Genomic DNA, 19,560 nt, shown 5'->3' with positions numbered 1-19,560 from the left:
AAAGCATAACCCAAATTTTGTAGCTGTGGAGAACAGATGGCAGCAAACTGTCTTTTGTTTCCAAGCCACATCTGGCTCTGGTTTGCATCTGGCTGGACTGCCTCGATGCTGACTGCCTCCCTGGACTGCCTCATACCCAGGAGCTGTGCCCAAGCACCCACCAAAGTTCTACCACCACTTCCTTATTGTGCCATATCCGCCCTTGGTCTCATCGTGTGTGCCAAAGCCTTCTCCCCGGGTTTCTGATTAAAATGCCCTGGGAGAAGTTTACTCAAAGCAGGTGAGAGATTCTTCCCCCCAACCCACTGCCTCAGCACTACGCCAGTCATCTGTCAGGGGGGAATATATTTCCCGGACAGCGAGACGGTTGCATGTGGTCCCCTGGCGTGTGCCTGCCTGTTTGCCTATTGTATTTGCAGTGGGTGTATAAATATACGTAACCTCAACAGCTTGGCAAATAGAGCCTCTGAATTTTAAGAAATGCTTCTTATAAATGTTTCCATTTCTCAGAGTCTTCTTGTCTGGATTCCTCAGTGTAGTATTTAACGAATGCCTTAATTTTCATCTTAAAAAGGAGAGCCAAAAACATCAAAGCTACCAGCTTTCCTGTTTTAGATAAAATATGCTGACATTTCACCCAAGAGGGAGGATTTTTAGTAGATCATAGCAGTTTTGTCTCTAAATGTGTCTTTAAAAAAATCCCATTGATGCTTTCCAGTTTCAAATTCATGCTATTAATAGGTCAAAAAAAGAGGCTTCTGGGAGAAAGAAATCATGTGATTTTGTAGTTTAAATGTTTCACATAAACAAAGACCAAAACAAAAGCTGCACAAAATATCTTATTTTTGGTATATAGCAGTTGTACAGAAGGGACTGGCGTTAGCATGGAGATTCTGTAAAAGCACATCTTTTGTGCAGAGTGACTGTCAACTGAATGTCTTTGGTGCTGGCCGAGCAGCACTTTGCCAAAGGCTTTATTAGGACTGCTGGAGCCATGTCTAAAACAGGTTTAAAAGAGAGAAGGCTGCCTTCATTTTTAGAGTTTGGTCTTTAGAAACTTGGGGCGGGGGGAGTTGGTGTCCAACTGAGTATTACTCAGGATTTCAGAATCAGGACCACAGCTGGGTATGACATAAGTAGCAACATAGTTCTGCATGCAACTGGCCACATTTATTTTTAAAGAAAAGACAGCAATTTTCTAAAGAGCAATCAGCCTTCACACCACTTTGCACTGGATCTAGCCCAGCAGGTACCCACTGAGTTGTGCTATTGAGACCTCTTAAATGCCAAAGCACAGGTTGTTAAATGCTTAGCACCTTCAGGACCTGTAAATCCATCTTTGACTCTCTAACTTTGTTCCTCAGTACATGTGATGACTTGTGAGACCTGTGCTGAGGGGACATCTCAATAGCACATTGGGCCTGAATGAGCTGATGAAACTTCTGGGCAGTCATCAGCTGGGTTGAACAGGAAAGCAAAGGTCCCACCAAGAAATCTCGCCACCAGCCCACAAAATGTGGCAGGAAGCATTAGTAGATGGTGGTGGCAGCAAAAGGAGCAGCAAACTGCAGAAACTGTGGCAGGAGATAGCCATCCCTAATGTTTAAGTTGAGTTCAGCCAGGTAAAGGACATCTCCAGCATCAGCAGGTCCAGCTGTTGAACATGACTACATGGTACAAGAGCACAAGAGCTTTTCTGTCATGCAGAAGTCCTCATTCATATAGAAATCACTTAAAACCCACCTAGAAGTCCTCTGGTGCACAGCACAGTTAAAGTCAGTGAAAGCTGGCATCATTTATAAAGTCTAAATCGCTTTTTTGTGTTGTATTGCTTTCTGTCTGCTGTCTTATTAAAATCTTATTGCCTGATGCCAAATAGGCCATGGAGTGACAAGAATAGTTTGTGCATAGATACTGTGTCTATATATACACTCTAAAACTAACAAGTAAGCCTTGTCTGTCATGTCAAAAAACTTTCTATTTTGGGCTGGGTTTCAAGCCTGCTTTTGGTGGTGAATGTTTTTCTTTTATACGTAGTTTGCACAAGTCAGGTTCCATTCCAGCAATGAACATGGCATTCAAAAGACTAATACTGCATGTTTGGTCAACCTCTGAAATCCAATTTCTTTGAACTGATGATTTCCTTACTAGCTCCTCATTGCTGGAAAGGATACATGCTCTCACAGCTTGTTCCTTGAACTAGCATTGCCAACTGCTTTGCAAATTCAGAACCAAGGCTCCACTTTTCTGGTCAAGACAAGGGGCTAGTTTGGTCGGTCCCTTGGCTGACCTTTTTTTCCACCAGCTCCATTTCCTTCTTGCCAAGGGGCAAAGTCCTGCATGGCTTTGGGCTCCAGATCTTCCTTTCAAAGGGTGCTTGTCCTGTCTGCCAACTGATCTGCCACATCCCTCTGGCAGGATTTGGGCCAAACAATACACACAGGCTGATGTGCTGTTTAAAGGATTGCTTGAAACCAGTGCGTCTCACTAGTGAACTCCCCTGGGTGAGGTGCAGCTGGATTAGACAGTGGCCAGGTGAGGTTGTAGCCATGTTTTCAGTGCAGAAAACACAGCAAAACTCCCAGGAATTCTTCTATTGGGTGTAGGCTATCGCTGCTTTCTGTGACAGTGTTGCTGTTCCCTGGGCGACCCATGGTTTCTGGAAGACTTTTTTTCATTTGTTTTAATTTTTGTCTCGGTAAGAGATGATGTGTGTGGTTGTATGAATGTATATGTGTGTGTCTGTCTGTCTGTACGCCTCTAAATGTATGGAGACACATCCGTGATATAAATCAAAATGAACATCTTTGATTAATTTAATAGCAGACTGATTTTATCCTTCATGAAGCACATTACATTTAGAGCTTACTCTTTTGTTTTTGAAGCTTTAAGAATTTTATGATTTTAGTCCTTCCAGTACATGCCTTATCATTCATGAGAAATCCACACTTTTGCTCCAAGATTTTAGTTCTTGCAGGACTGGCTAACTTGAGTGGCTTAAACTCTTTTTTTTTATTAGGACTAAAAATAACTTCATATTAAGGCATTGATGGTAAATAAAGTGTACACTGTAAAACTGACACTCCTAAATCTGGAAGACCTGACATCTGGATAAACAGGTGATGGATTGCCTGAAATTGACTATCATCTAAAGCATTAATCAGAAATTCAGTGGGGACAATGTAATATTCAGAAATAGAGGCAGCTCCTTCTCAATCGTCAGATGGTTTTTATTTAGTCTACTCCTAAGGTTTTGGTTTTTTTACCTTACAGTCAAAAGCTCTTCGGGAAAAATGGCTGCTACAGGGAATTCCTGCTGGCTCTGCAGAAGAGGAAGAAGCCAGAAGGAGGCAGTCAGAAGAGGATGAGCTGAAGGTGAAAAAGCTGGAAGAAAATATACACAGGTAGGGATAGTTTTGCTTTGCTTTGCCTAAGAACAGTCACTCCCATTAAGGCTAGAGACCTTCCTCGCCCAGGTCCCCATCTCTGGAAGCAGCTGATAGTAACTGCCCAGGGAAAAGTGTAAGAGGCAGGCACACATACAGCTAAATGTGCCCAGAATTTGTCTCCGAGATGTCCATGGTTTGCAAAGTAGAGCCATTGTGGTATCTTTGTGTTTAATGGACTTTGATGGATTTTCTCTCGTGAGGGAAATAAAAAGAGGGCTGAGTTCACCCTTCAGATGCACGTGTATGACTCAGTCAACACTCAAGAGATTCTCCATTGCTTTACATCTCCTACAGCCAAAAGGAGTTCAAAGAGAGGCAGCACTCTTTTGCACTCTTCACTGGTGCAAATGGCTTTTCAAAATGTAACAGCAGATGCCACCAGCAGATCAAATATCTACTGCTTTCATAAGCAAGGTTTGGGCATTAGAATTATTTCCTTTCATCAGTTTCACATTGCAGTCTGTGTTGATGTTTGTCCTCTTTTTTGTGTTTTCCTTTGTTTTGCTGCAAACAATGAGCTCTAAAGCACATAAGGTGAATGCTTCTATCCCTTACAGAACAAATTCCAGAGATTCTTCTTCTGCCATTTAGGTTATGTGAATTTAGAATTTTTTCAGCAGGCAGAAAATTGGCAAAAGTTGGTCAAATTTGGCACCATAGCTTTTACAAATGTGTCAGCTGAGGCATATAAGTGACAGAAAAAAGCAAATAGGACCAACAGTCCAAGGATTGAGGTATTAGCCTAGCACCTGATGAACTCAGGTTGCCTTCTGCCAGACTTTTTGTGAAATTTCTTGGAGAAATCACTGAGAATGTTTCTTTGAGGATATACACAAGCAGACCCACCCTGAGCTTGGACAACACTAAATGGCTTCTATGTGGAAGTAATAGATCAGTATGAATGTAAGAGCTGTCTCATACTACTGGTCTCTGTCTTGTGACTTCTATTAAATAGAACTGATCTGAGAATGTGTATTGTTCTTTTACATCTGTGGTAACGTAAGGCAAGAAAGGGGTTTTTTTAGATTTTATAAGCTACCTGATGTTTCACTCCATAAATTAATGCAGTAGATGGAAAGAATACATGGACTGAACTTCAGAAATATGTACTGTAATACATACTTCATCTAGTGCTGAATGCTGCAAGGTGCTAAGTGCTCTGATCCCATCCAGCAAAACACATCAGCGTGTGCTTAATTTTAGCTATGTGAGTACCACCACTGAAGGCAATGAAACCTGCTTTGCTTAACTAATTCAAAGTGTAGGATGAAAGTCTGTGTAAAACCTTTGCCCCTGTGGTTTGGTTTTTTTCTTCCTTAACTGCAGCCATGAAATAAAATCTTTGAGTATTTGGAAGTAATGGAGCTCTGTTCTGCTGTGAGCACCTGTCAAATGACAGGTCAGCTACTTGCTCCTGAGTTGAAAGGACACTTGTTTGACAGCCTCACTAGCATGCGTAACTTCCCTGTTATCTATCTAAGGGAACTCCAAAAACAGTAAAAAAGTATTTTAATTTAAATGAGAAAATATTATGCCTGAACTATAGAGATAAGACAGTAGAGGTAGAAGTCATTAGTCTAGTTACAATTTACATCAATGACAGCATGACACGTCCAGAGCCCATCAAGATAGGCTGAGAAGGTAAAGGTCTGTAGAAGGGTTAAGAAGAAGAGAGATGTCAAGCACATTATCTGGAGGAACGAAGTAGAATGAACTCATCCTGAAAGGATTTTTTTGCTGCCTGTGCACCACATTTCCCCTCTGCATTCCCAGGAGAGAATCAGAGGGGAGGATTACAGGGGAATCATTCATATGTTCATGTTTGCAGGGGCCCGATGGTCCTTTGGAAGTGCACTATGCACTATCCAATGGGACCACTATGAAACAGTCCAAACCGTCCCAACAAGGGCGACAGAAGACAGACTAAGCTGATTCACCAGGAAGGTAGAAACCTACTGCAAGACCAGCCATAGAGCTGACAGCAGGGGACTGTATGACCACTGTCCCATGGATCCTGCATATTCATTAGAGTCACACTACATCATATCTGCAAGCACAGAGCAGCTGCGGTATCAAGACCTCCGTGAAAGAGTCTTGTGGCACACATGCTGGATTTGTCCTTATTGGAAAATATGGAAAGTCTTTTACAATTGTTCAAGGAGCAGGGTGAAGCTTACTCATGAAGGCCAATGTCCAACCTCTGCTGGCTGCCAGCACCCATGCCGCTGCTTTAACAAGGGGGAACATGCAGTCATCCCCTTCTTCTTGCAGCAGAGCATCCCATCGTCATTGCAGAGAGCACCATTTCTTCTGCTCACACTGAAGCACTCAGGAAGGTCCCTTTCTCTTAATTCTGAGTTTAATGCATGAACAACCATGGCACAACAGAAATATCTATCTTTATTTGCAGGCCAGATGTGAACAGTAGGTCTGACAAGCTCAGTGAACTGCAATACTTAGAACAGAAAACTGAAGGAGATAGTGTTTGAGACCAGCCTAACATTCATAAATGAGGATGTGGGCTCATGTAGGTCTGTGCTATCCAGAAGAGGCAAATATCTCTACCTTAGGGAAACAGTAGGGCTAACTATGGGTTTGTAGATGGTCTTGAAGGCTTTGACCATAACGTATATGCTTCAGTTGAGTATTGCTTTTTCTATTTCAGAGTGACTTTCCCACTAAAATCAGACTTTTTGCAAGATGTACACATGCTTGTAGTGTTTATTCTTAAGCTAGTGTAACCAGTTCTCCTTTGTGGGGGAGGTGTTTTAATTTCAACTAGGGCAGCAAAAATGCATGAGTGTACAGACTGCTGTTTATTTATTAGACTTCCATGTTACCATGATATGAGAAATCACGTACTTCAGCTTATAGCTTGCAAGGATATGTGCAGATGAGTAAATCTAGACATGAGTAAGTGTAACGAAGTAATGAGCTCTCTTGTCTGTAAAAGCATTTGGGAGAAGGATACATTAGGCCTACATTAGTCAGCATTTCCGTACACTTCATGCCAAGCAACTGAAAAAAATATCTGCATCACAAAAACAGAAATAAAGCAGAACAGTCCACAGTAAATAATGCAATACAAATAATTAAATACTATCATGCTATTATACTGATAATTACCAACAAGTGGACACAGAAGTACAAGATGCACATACAAGTCAAAAAAAAAAGTGAGTGCAAGATTAAGACAAGGTGAAGGCATATGAACAGTGTAACAGTGGATTACAGACAGAATGGTCATTCGATAGTTGGGATTAGTTTAATACATTTAGACATTTTGAAACATAAGAACACTAGAAACAGTCTTCGTATCCAAGAATGCGAAGTGGAAACAGAAGAATAAGCAGAGGTGAAGCAAGTTTGGTCCTGGACTCCCAGCATTCCTGCTTGCCTAACTTGAGTCTTCAGAACAAGACTTATGCTGGCCTGTGTGAAAATTCTGGTGTTGTCTTGCATTTCTTTAAAAAAAGTGGTTGGTTCAGTGGACTTAACAGGAAGATTGGACCCCTTAGTCAACATTCATTGAGTCTTAAGTGGGCTGGAAATCTGTCAGTAGAGATAAGGATGGAAAGGCATTGCTGCATTATTAAATGTTTGAAACCCAGCTGCAAGATTGGTGGTACTATTGTATCAATGGCAGAGCAGAGCCAGACATGGATTTAGGATATCTCTTGGCACAAACTGTCCTTAGTCATAGGGAAGCTTTAAAGCTAGCTTAGTTTTTCATATTCTCCGAAAGATCTTGGGTCAGTGTTAGAGGAAAGCTGCCATTTCTGAGTTTCTTTTCGATTGTCACACAGTGAGAAAGTGATCTGCTGTTTTCTGCAGCTACCTTAGATTTGGGGTAAATGATACCACAGGAGTAGAAAATGAACGAAAAGCATTTCCCTTTCCTTAAACCTATTCTCCAAATCACAGACCTGGAACGTATTGTTTGGGATAGCATTCATGCCCAGTGAACTTCCACTGACAGGTTCCTGATAGCGTGTTGTAGGTGAAACAAGCGCTGGAATGTGTTGCATGCCTCCCATGGTTATTTTTACCGCATGAGTCTGTTATTTTGCAGCAGTGAATGGAAAGTTGGCATTCGACATCTGGGTATTAACAGGCAGCATTCATAGAGGACAGCAGCCCACCCACAGCCTGCTGTTCCTTCACAGCATTTGAAAGGCTCCTAAAATTATTTTGTTTTACTAGATTACATTACAGTACGTGCTGGCGGCCTGTGTTTACTACAAAAGGTGAAAAGTTTTCATTGCTCTGAAGCTTTCATGTAGCATGCCAGCAAGAAATACCCTGTGACAACATATCTCCCTGTTTGATGATGGACACTGGCATGAGATGCCAGGACTGGACTTGCGCTCCTGGAGAAAAGAAACCCACTGAGCTAAATCCTCAGTAAAGTGGCATATCCCTTCAGTAATCAACAGTGCATCTGTTCATGTTGCATGAGGAGGTGCCCATCAGTTCCAAGGAGAGAGAAATTATTGCTCTAGCAGAACAGCCATTTTGGACATGTGGACCAGTGAGACAGCTCAGAGCAGTGGGTGCTGGATCCCCAAAAAGCATACACAAGAAACACTTGTGGCACTTTGGCACTGTGGCAGCTCTTGAGGTTGAAGCAGTGCAGGACAGCAGCCAAGGTGTATGTGTATTCCCTGTTCTTTACTCAGGGCTACTCAGCTGTCAGCACATCCAGCTCCTAACATTTGCAAAAGCCCTTTGGGGTTGTGGAATGTTTCATCCTTGTGCATGCTGGTGGTGAGCCGCAGCTGTGTCACCTTTGGGAGAAGGCTCTTCCATGGTGGTGCAGCGTCAAGAGAGAGCCCCGGTGTTAATGGTAGCAGGGGCAGGTCTGTGCTTTGGACCATAGGTCATGACCTCTTTCCTGGGACAAGCGCATGTCTTTGTTGGTTGCTGTTGTCTTGCTGATGTGGGCAGGTGGTAAATACATGCAAAAACTCACTCCCTCCCAGCAGCTCCCATCGCAGAGTTCTGCTGTTCTTCTATACTTAAAAACCTTGGAAGGTATTTTAAAGAAGTGGTGAACTGAAAGATGCCTATGAGAAGGACTGCAGGACAAGCACAGCTTCCATCCAAGCAAAACACTTAACTTGATGGCCCAAGAGATCCTGAATGTAAGCTTACACAAGAGAGATGACCAGTGATGGAGGAAGAGAGGTGACACCACCTCTTTCAAGCAAAGGGTACCTTGGTTGTATGAGGCTCTCTGTTGTTCTACTGTGCTCGACCTATGTCTGCTTACCAGATACTAGACAGAAGACCTAATCTAGGTAGAAGCAGATCCAAAATGGAGTAAAACTTCTCCAAAGCTGGCAAAATTACCCTCTTCTTCCATTAGTGCAATTGAATCTTTCCAGGTAAATGCTCAGATTTGGGTATTGTCAGAGAGGCTGGGCTAGGCCCTGAGAAGAAAACCCTCACCAAGCTGATTTGATATGTAGAAAATAAAATCCTATTAATACACTATCTTATTAATAGACTATGAGTGCTTCACAGGTATCTGATGTTAGATGGGGTCTACACTAAAGTCTCTTCTCATTGCAGAGTTCAGCAAATACAGGCTGAGCTTGTTGTGGCTGCTGCACCGTTAGCATTTTCTCTCACCCTATAGACCATTCTTACATTTCTTTCTGATGCCAAGGTTTGTTTCCTGCTTCTTCTTAGCATGTCTCAGACTGGGACCTCTGGCTATAATTCAGTCTCTCTTGGGACTGTTACTAACAGTCTTTGCATGACAGAGGGAGAGAGCACATGACAGATGTGAGTGTACTCCTTCAAAAGAAGGATCATCTGATGTCAGAACCAGCTGCTCAGACCTCCCCTAGGCAGACAGTGCAAGTCAGGACCAGAGGTGCCATAAACTTCTCCTTAGCAAGGTGTCATCAATTTCCGTTCAGTCTTAGCCTCCAGAGAGGTATGAATGGTTGCTGAAGTATACGCTAGTGGAGAGAACAGTGTGTCTTCCAAGTGCATGGTCTACATGAGCGTGAATGTTTTACAACTTCCACATTGATGGCAGCTGGAGAAAATGATCAGGAACATTGTCTATTCAGCATTTTTGGGTTTTACCTAGAATGCCAGATGCAGCTGTAGACAGGCCTTTGGTCTGCCTCCACAAGCTGCCCATATGACCAGTTGGCTTTGGGTGAGCTAAGAGTGAAATTGCAAAACTGTCTCCTCATAGCCAGGCAGTCTCTCCAATTCTGCTCACTTTATGAGGGAAGATCAAGCTTTCTGCACAGGAGTGGCTGTTCATCCCCAAGCCCTCTGTCTGATTCTCCACTAAGGCGGATCAATATCAGATCTCATCTGCTGAAGCTGCACAGATTCCAATTTTGGCAACCCGTAAGGGCTGTGGTTTCCAAAACAGCACATCCTTCACCTCCCATAAAGCTTTTGCTGGGGTGCATTTCATATGTGATACATTTCTTAGGAAAACAGAGACCAAAACAAAACCAGGCAAAAAGCCTCACAAACAGGAAATCTCAGATTTCCAAAGGAACCCGCTCTGCGGTGCGATTAGAGAATTCCTCAGGACTTGCAGGATGATCTCAGAAAAGCAATGACTTAAGAGTTGCTGGGTGGCAATGGGTTTGAGGTTTTTACATATGGTATAATACATTCACATGTAGCAGTTAAAAAGAAAAAAAAACAAAACACAGAATGGCATGCCAGTGCTTTAACAGTTGCCTAAATCCTGGTGTTCTGGGTTTAGGAGTAGCAATCTCAGGATCTTCCACAATTCCTAGGCATTGCTAGCTTGTAATTATTTAATGATGCCTATGCATCTTATAAAGCAGGCCAGAGAACTGACTGTTCAATTTGAGCACAGACTCCCTCCACTCCAGCTATGTCTGCTCTCCTTAAATACGTGTACCAGATATGCACCTTGATAAAGACAACCTTTTGCCTAATTTGGGAGCAAGATATAGAAGAAAATTCTAAGTCCTGTCTCTACATATCAAGGAATTTCCACCTCAAGTGCTTCTGACACTTCATCCATGTCAGTATGCTATAGATTAAGAGACATGTTCCTCAAGAAGAAAGTAACACATAGGCTTAAATTCAGCTATGGACAGAAGCCGATTTTTCAAGGACACGTTTTTTAGGCAAGCTAACATGTTGTAAAGTAGCATCAGTTTCTAAATGGATTAAAACCTTTAATACAGTAGATCACACGCTACAGCCCCTTGTGAAAGGGGCAGTTAGCACCTCTCGGCCAGGTTCAGCAAGAAAAGTGCAATTTCAGTCATTGCAGCCATTCAATAACATGGACTTTCTACACAAGGCTGAGTTTCTGTTGCCATACTAGATGAGACCCAGTGACAGATTATCAAGTGCAAAACTTCAGACCCTCCTTAGCTTTAACATTTCAAAGTTAAATCATTCACATGACTCTCCATGTGATGCTGTTTGCAAGATGGGGAAATCTCTTCATAATGCATGTATTTATCATATGTGTTGAATCACCACCCTCCCTCTGTGTGCAAAGCCATCTAAGATCTTCACACTTCTTTTAAGCCTAGTAGAACGGACAGGGGTTTCCTGAAGCAGTAAATTGTGGTACAGCATAAAGAGTAGGAATTGTTGACTTCATTACATCTGAATTAAATCTTAATCATGGGCCAAATAGGATTGTTGCCTGAGTAAACCAAAAAGGACTAGTCTCCATTCCTTTCCTTGTTATGCTTATCATCGCTGGAGTTGGGTGGTTGGTTGACTTTCCTTGTGTGCCGGCCCTGCCACAGAGCAGTCCTGGTGAAACAGCTCCTTCCACAAAATTAGTCCATATAGCACTTAGTGGCTGGAAAAAACAAAATTTTGGAAACTCTGTAACAGAAAGACATGTTTATGCGGAGGTGACATACACATGCACAGTTTTGAAAGATGACAAACCTGGAGTGTATTTACAAAGAGAAGGCACAGAGTTAGGCAACAGCCTGGGTTGATTTTATTGTGTTGGTGCTTTACAGTGATTATGTACTCTGTCTTCACCTTAAATCTGAGGACTTTACTCTTCCCTGCCAAACTTCTCTTTATGTGCTGTGTCTGTGTCTGGCAAGGCCGGAACATGCAGCCTACACATGGACTCACACACACATGCTTGCAGAGCCAGGGAAGACACTGCTGTGGTTCTGGTCCTCAGTAGCTCCCTTCTCCCAAAGGCTCAGGTTCATCCTGTATAACTGTAGGAGTTTAAATGTCACCTACATATAGAGCGTCATCTCCTTTAGCCTCCCATGCAGTCAGTGAGGAAAGAGCATCACCTCCATGGCCTGCATAAGCCCATCTCGCTCCTTTGAGAGACAGGTGCCTCAGTTAAGTGCCTCAAGTGCAATGGGTGGAATTTAAGCCTTAATGTTACTTCCTGCACAGGCACCCTCCACTGGGCCTCTGGGTGCTACCGTAGTGCAAATAGTCAGTAATAAGCATTAGTTATGTACCTGGTGCATCACGTGTTTGTTATCGCAGGCCCTGCCCTGTCATTCTTACTAGTAGTCGCACTCACACGTATTTCTGCAGAGCTGGGCTAGCTCCGAGTAGGTAGAAGTACAGTTAGAGGAGGAGCAAGGTGTAGTGTTTGGAGCCACCCAGTGGGCATTGCAAGTCTCAGCCTCTTTTTTAAAACATCTGCAGTATGAAAAGCACGTCACCTTACCTGTAGGGTTTTTGAACTGCTGCAGTATGTGAATTCTAAGGCAAAAAATAATGCAAATCCCAGCTGGTGGACCACAGAAGTCAAAGAAAGACTGGATGTGCAATCAGGAATCCTGACTGGTTGTAGTAACTGGATCACTGGTAAGACAGAAATTTCAAAAAGCTGTGAAAACATGTTGTAGACTGTAACTGGTCTGGAAGACCTGGCAGAACAATGCCATGCTCATGCTGTCCCATGCCCAGGAAAATACAATTAGTCCTTTCTGTTAAATTACGCCTACGCTGTATTAGAATATTTTACTAATGCAGCTACATAAGAAAATCTTCCCTTTGTGGATTCATTTTTTACCATCAAAAAGTATGGACACTTAAATGGAATGAACTCCACAGGCAGAGGTTATTGTAGCTCTGTATAACCACCTCTTTACCAGAAAAACATACTGAAATAAAAAATGTTTAAAAATAATCTGCCCTCTAGGCAACAACAGCACACCAGCAGCATAGTCTGAAGCTAGTAACTGGAGAGACACACAGGGACCAGATCTTTGCATCCTGCATCCCTCTAGACAATGTAAGGTGCAGAGTGTGTCCCTGGGAATTGCCTCAAGGGGAGAAACCAGTCATGACAGGATGAAGCCCAGGATTACCCCTGGGTTAAACTCTTACCTCTACCTCTTTCTTGCATGACTTGGAGCAAGGTACTTCAACAGTTCTTCCACATCTCCTATTCCAGTGTTCACTTGTGTAATTATCTTTCCCACACTTTTAGCATAATGTGACCTGAGCTCTTTGGTACAGGAATTGCTTCTCACTGTACAGAGGAGACCTCACTGGTGCTATTTAGGTATCCTGAGTGAATTTTTGTCCTTCAGAATTCTTCACCTTCTTCTCTATTTTGCAGTGGCAAGACAAATAAAAAATAGATGCTTATTAACATAAATGGTCCATGCTTCTAGAGAAAGCGGGGAAGAACAGCCTTTCGCTGAACAAAGTGATTCACACTGTGACTGGACTTGTGCTTCTTGCTAAGACTGCAAATCTGGCTCTTGTTTTTCACATCATTCTTATGTTTCAAAGCAGCATGATTTGAAAGCAGGAAAGCAATGTAGTATTTGGGTGGTATGTGCAAGTTATGGTGTGAAACTTATGCTTTTATTCTCTAATATGCAAAAGACAGAGGCAAGTTTAAAATATTCAGCAGCATCTACTGGGTATAGGCTCTGGTGCTGACAAAATACAAGATCCTTCAGCTAGATCTGAACCTGTGTGCTGATTGTACTGCAGCTGTAGGAAGATGGAGCAGCTCTGTAAGTACTCAGGTGGTTGACTGTGCACTCCCATGGCTGCTGGCAGTGTCTAAGCTAGCTCAGGTATCTTAACACTGTGCTTCATAGCACTGAAAATGGTGCAGAATTTTACACTGCAGCACGATTACATCAAAATCAGAGGGCTGGCTTCAGCCCCAGTGGTTGTGGTAGTTTCCACTCATCTATAGGTAGCTGGTGCAGGACAGGCACAAGCTGCAGCATGGTCTACCTAGCCACTCAGCTGGCTAGCTTGAGCTGGTGTCTAAGTTGCTGCAGCCTCGCCCATATCAGTGCTCAAACAGTGCCAGCTCTAGGTGGGTAGGGCACATCCATCTGTGCTGAGATCATACTTCTGGTGGTGCTGAAGACATGGCTTGAGGTGCCTCAGGCCTACGAAGTGACACAGCTACATAATTAAATGGGTAGCTTTTCTTGATAGTTCCTGGGGGTGTTTTATTTTTTAATTCAGCTGTCAAAATCCAGTTCCCAAATGATTCATTTATGTCTTTAATGTGCTGGCATTTTTCTTACCCTTGCCCATTAACCACTGGTCTTGTTTTATTTATGTCTGAAAGAGCTTCTTTTAGTCATCTGTGTGAAGAAGAAAAATCTGCAGCCTACTAAATCCACGGTGCTTTTGCACAGGGTTACAGAAAATGTCAAATACATTTCTTGGTTTTCCATGCAAATAGATGAAACATAGATTTTGTGGCTTCTTTTTCTCCTGCTGCCAGTCTATGTACGCAGTGATCCAGGAATCCTGGATCCCCACTGGATCTCCAGGTGGGGTCCATCACCCCACCAGATGGTGTGCACAGTGACATATATTCTTTGCTTCAAAGGCTTTATAATGTAAGCCAGTGAGGGAAGCAATCACTAGAAAAGGAAGTGGGGACCACAAGCATGGACTAGAGCCTAGGTTTTCCAAGCTTGAGTGACCTGCTGTGTAGATAAGTCAAGTCTGTAATCAACTGGTGGAATCAAATTGTAACATAGATCTTTTACACCAGAAGAAATGCATGTTCTCTGCAAGCAGATACCAGAGAGAGAAGGCAATTCCAGCACAGACCCTGTCATCTTTGATGGTAGCCCAGGGAAATGCCCTAAATGGTGGAGTTACAGCTGGGTTATTTAAAGGACATTTCATTTGCAGGAAGCCCATTTGGGAAACATGAGCTTGCCTACAGAATCTTAACTGCACAAAATGTGAATAAAACTGATGTTCCCAGTAACCATGGGTTACTGATTTGAGTGTGTATGTGTAGGGGAATGTGTAACACTCCAGTCAAAGAAATGACCAGAAAAAACAACTTTTAATTAAGTCTTGGAGCCCCAAGTCTTATATGACAAGTTTTCCATTCAGTTAATTTTTGTGCATATTATTTTTTTATGTATTTAGAAAATGCACATACAGTTTCCTTGTATGTGTCCATCTTTAGCCTCCTTTCCACTCCTTAAATTTAAGGGTACTTGTTAATCAGGACAATGAATTTTATACAGGTGATCCTCACAAGAACCCGTGTTGCAATCAGGAGATGGGCTGGCAGCCTGGTGTGCAGTCAGATGTTTTTCTTTAGGTCCATCAGATAAAGGGACAGTCATAACAACCCAGGTAATGTTTTTTAAGACTTTCAGTTGAAGCTAAACCTCTTAGTTCCAAAAGAATAGAGGGGGAAAATCAAATACTAGTAAGTCACAGCATAAACCTAAGGGTTTTCTGACTTGTCTGATGATCTCTGAGCTTTGTGACTTGGCACACCTGGAACAGGCTCAGAAAGGCAGAAGGCTCCTAAATTTAGAAACACATTTCAGGCAGTAGCTGCTGCAGAGCAGCAGTATGTCACCAGCAGAGCTGGGCTTGTAAGCCTTGTCTTGCTCGCAGCATCCAGGCTGGGAAACTAGAGAACTCAGTTCACCTTCCAAATGCCATTCCAGATGGGTCGCACAGGGCCAAACATTGATCTGGTCCTGCGAGGACAATCAAGCCCAGTATTCACAGGTTACTTCCAGGAGCTTAAGATACCACTCCTGACCCAGGGGAAGATCGGTCATATCTGTTATACTGGCATTGCAGTTTTGATGCAATAGGATTTTCAGCTAAGACAATAAATAAATAAAAAAGAAAAAAAGCCATCAAAACAGCTTTCTGACTTTAGGAAAGGTTGTAGCAGGAGAAAACAATGGAGCTGCCACAGGCTTTGCATGTGTACCATGTTTATGTCCCAAAACATGCAAGAGGAATGCCTCATGCCTTTGAGTCCCTACCCCATTGGGATGGCTTTTTGGGGAGAGCTGTGGTGTCCAGGAGCACGGTCCAGCATGAGGCAACTGCAGGGTGTCACCATGCCAAGAACATGGTGATCCTCAGCTCTGTCTTCTTCAATAACTGCACTTTCACTTAAGCATTACATATTTCACCCCCTGCCAAAGGCTGTAAGTATTCACCAAGTCAGATGTAATTTGTTATGTCACATATATGATCACTGAAAGGCCAGTTTTAAGGCTATGGGTAACATTAAGTAGTCTTTCAGGCAGGCAGCACTGGCCAACACTCCCTTTTATCATCTTTTAGGCAAGTAATTTCGGCAGCAGACACCCTACAGACAACAACGCCATGTAATTCTCTGCTCTTTGCTACTTAACATCAGCTTGGCAAATGCGGATCACCAATTATACTGAAGCTATGTCACAGAAAAATCATCCTGTTTTCCTGTTGAGGCTATCAGGGCTGTCTTTTATGGTTGTGTAGCATCAAGTGTCAGGTAGAGTCCAGCTTGGTCTGGACAGCAGTCCCTGAAAACAGTGTAAATTTTGTGGAAGGATGGATTGAAAACAGGTTCCAGTAATAGAAGTCTCCTTCACACCAGCTTTTTGAGAACTTGTTTTTTCTTAATTAGGTATTTTTTTCACGACGTTGGTAGTACATAGTTCCTACCCATAGAACTTCAGTTATCAGGGATTAGTATAGTCAACCTATCAAACCGCCTGAGGCAATGCAAAGCCTCAAGTGTAACAAAGACACACTGCTGTATTGCCACTAGCTTGTTAAATGCTTTCATCTAAAACTCACAGAAAAACAGAAAACATTACCAAACCCCTACAGATCAGACCAATGTCCACCATGTAAGATTCATCCAAAATTCCACCCACATGAAAGAGGATTTGCTCTCTCTCGTCACTGTATCATTTTCCTAGCAGAAGAGACAGGCTTGAAATATCACATGAAAGCCAAAAAATCATTGTTGCAGCAGATACAAGAGAAAGAACTTCAGAACTAAACTCAAACTGAGAAATGCCCTTCCCTTCATCCATGCCTCAACTTCTGCCCCTCTTAGGACTGGGAATGTAATAGCTGATAAATGCTTTGATATCTGCAAGCAATAAGCAGCATATGGGAGAGACACATCCTGACATCCTGGCTCATGGTGCCCAAGTCTACCAGGGATCCCAAGACCAAACAAATTTCTTGCCGGCAGTGTAGGTTGCTATACACTACTTTTTTGAAGACTGCTGTTGCACAGCATTTTGTAGGAAGTCATTTCACTCTTCAAGCACTTCAAAGAAGAAACGAGAACAGAATACCCACACTTTCACCCTCTCAAGTACAAACAGAGGACAGGAGAGTGCACTGTGGTTTTCAGGTACTGAAAACACCTGTTTAAACATGGTGCATTAAAAATGAAGACATTTAATGAATAGGATGGCTCTTACAGGTGGCTTCTTGGTACAAACACCTGTGCTTCAGCAGGCCCCAGCAAGCACCACCAGACCTCCCTTGGGCACCATCACAAACTTGCTTGATTCAGTGAAGCCCTTCTAGACTTGCCTCATTGCAAACAAGATAATACAGCTTTTCTTTTGGAAGATTACCAGATCAACAATATCCTTGTACAGGAACGGATGTGAAACAAAATGCCTGAAGCAAAGTAGTGTGTCTGACATTACTTCCTTATTTCCAGTACTTATTTTGTCATCTGTAGTGTCTGTAGGGGTGGACTGCAAAATTACCTATCCGGAAAATGTCTTTTTTCTCATTAAGAGCAGTGGTATTTAATCATTTCACAGCTTCATTAGGTGCCTTGTCTTAACACTTACTGCATCAGTACAGACTGCAAAGATCATACCAGCATCTTGAATAAGATGAAGGAGGTATTGATATTCTTCCATCCTAGCAGCCCCTACTGAGCCACCTCATCTCCCAAAGGAGAAGACATTTGAAAAACCTGATGCAATTACCCAACATTTCTGAAAGGTGATTCTTTCTTCATTAGTCTTTGCTTTTCATGCTGCTGAGCTGAAAAGGATTTAGTACAATAAAAGAAATAAATAGTGGTAGCTGGTGTTGCATTAGGAAAGAGGTAGCTTGTGTTTAGTAATCTCTGGCTGAACTGCTTGTCGTTGTATTAGATAGATACGTAGCCTAAATGGCCATGCACGAACACTGAAAATGGGTTGTAAGTGGGCTTTTTACTCCTTTTTCTAAATACAAATTACGTTCTTTCAAAGAACAATCATTAAAGCAGCAACATGTACTATGGAGATCTGAGCTTTTCCATTCAAGTATGCTTTGAAGTACGTGAAGATTTTTACCAGTTGGCACAAAAATTTTGTAAAGAGATTCTCAGAAGCTGTAGTAGCCAGTAATATACCAATTTTGCATCTAGGTATTCAGGGCAAATTAACCCTTTCACAAATCTATATTGGATTAATCTGATTTTTTGGTAAGGGAAGCTTTTCCTGATAGTAGCTAGACAGTAAAACAGGACGTGAAACATCTTTGTTTTACCTAAATTTCCTGTTTCATGATTTACTGGTGAAAAGTTCATGCTGTTGTACATACTGAGAACAATTTGTAGAGTTGCATATTTCACTAGGAATGATTATTTTCATCTGAATGCATGTATTTTGGACATGGTCCAATCTTATGTAATTCTTTGAAAGATGTTCTTTCCTTCACAGGAAAGTGTCTTTAAAACAAATAATAGTGGTTTGTGTCTACCGTGGGAGGAATGCAAGCTGGAAAATATCCCAGAGTGTACAGTGTGCTAACGTGTCTCCATGTGCCCCAGGGATGCTGAATCATGGTTTTTGTGAGACTGTGCTGACGGGGCTTGCATAATGAGGGGTTTGAAAATTCCATTTTTTCCAGCTTTTCCTGGAGAGCAAGAGTCCAGTTTTTGCTGGATGAAAATTTACCTTCAGTAAAGAACTGAGAAACCTTTGCAGGCAGAGAAGACAGCTTCCCAAGGAGAACCAAGGTGAAGTGATAAAGCATCACCATCAAAATCACCAAAAACGCTCCAGCAGCTCCCATTGCTGCCTTCTTATAAGTAGCTGCTCTGTAGTGGTTAGCTGCACTTCTGCTTTTCAGGGCCAGGCTGATTTCATGCAGTGGATACTGCTTGTGAGATGTCTGAAATACAGCCTAAGGAGCATGCACCAGTTATTTATTAGGAGATAAAATATTCATTGCCCCTCCTCTCTCCCCATTAGCCAGGACATATGAGAGGAAGGTGAAGAAGAGAGAGGCATTCCCTTTCTGCTGCAGTTGGGTGGATTTAGCTTCTTGTTGGTAGGGTGAATTGTAAGGATTTATAGCTCTCAGGGCTATTAAAGTTGCCCAGTCTTTAACAGCTCCCACAGCTTTCTCTCTCTTAGTTCCTGTTCATACCATCTTTTCCCCTCCTGCCAAGCCTCTAGTTTCTGTTTTATTTCATTGTTATATTTTTAAGAGTTTGATAGCTTTTCAACATTACAATTCAAAGGGCTTGTGGGAAACAGCTGGGTTTTGCAGATTTCTCTCCATTCACCTACAAGTAATGTGACCTACCTTACAGGCACCCTTGAAGGCAGGCAGCTAGGTCTGTAGGCAACATTTGGGTTCCCACACTTTTGCCACCAAACCCCCTTTTATCTCTGAACAGCAACGCGGTATGGCTCCACAGAGAAACCCTCCTTTCCCTCCGCACCTCCTCACCTCTCCACACCTGTTGGTGGTGTGGTCCTCCCTGTCCTCCTGTCCCGCCCTACCTGCTTCTCCTCGGGGCTGTAGGCAGGGATGCTCTTGCCATCTCTAGCAGACCAGGCACTGGGGAGTACAAGATTTTCCAGGCTTT

General features: G+C 42.6%; 1 protein-coding gene across 2 annotated transcripts in view; it reads left to right on the top strand.

Moving 5' to 3' along the window:
- LOC309603028 (paralemmin-1-like) overlaps positions 1 to 19,560 on the top strand; it is a gene marked incomplete at both ends in the record, with an annotated part of 128,264 nt that overhangs the window by 62,186 nt on the left and 46,518 nt on the right. For both annotated transcript variants that reach the window (XM_082337350.1, XM_082337349.1), the window contains one exon: positions 3,274 to 3,404. In XM_082337350.1, the coding sequence (XP_082193476.1) occupies positions 3,274 to 3,404 (131 nt within the window). The remainder of the gene's footprint in view (positions 1 to 3,273; positions 3,405 to 19,560) is intronic.

The sequence above is a fragment of the Platalea leucorodia genome (assembly GCF_965183815.1).
Source record: "Platalea leucorodia genome assembly, chromosome: Z".
In the NCBI taxonomy this organism is placed as follows: domain Eukaryota; kingdom Metazoa; phylum Chordata; class Aves; order Pelecaniformes; family Threskiornithidae; genus Platalea; species Platalea leucorodia.
Note: the sequence above shows the minus strand (reverse complement) of the source record. Positions and strands in the feature narration are given on the sequence as shown.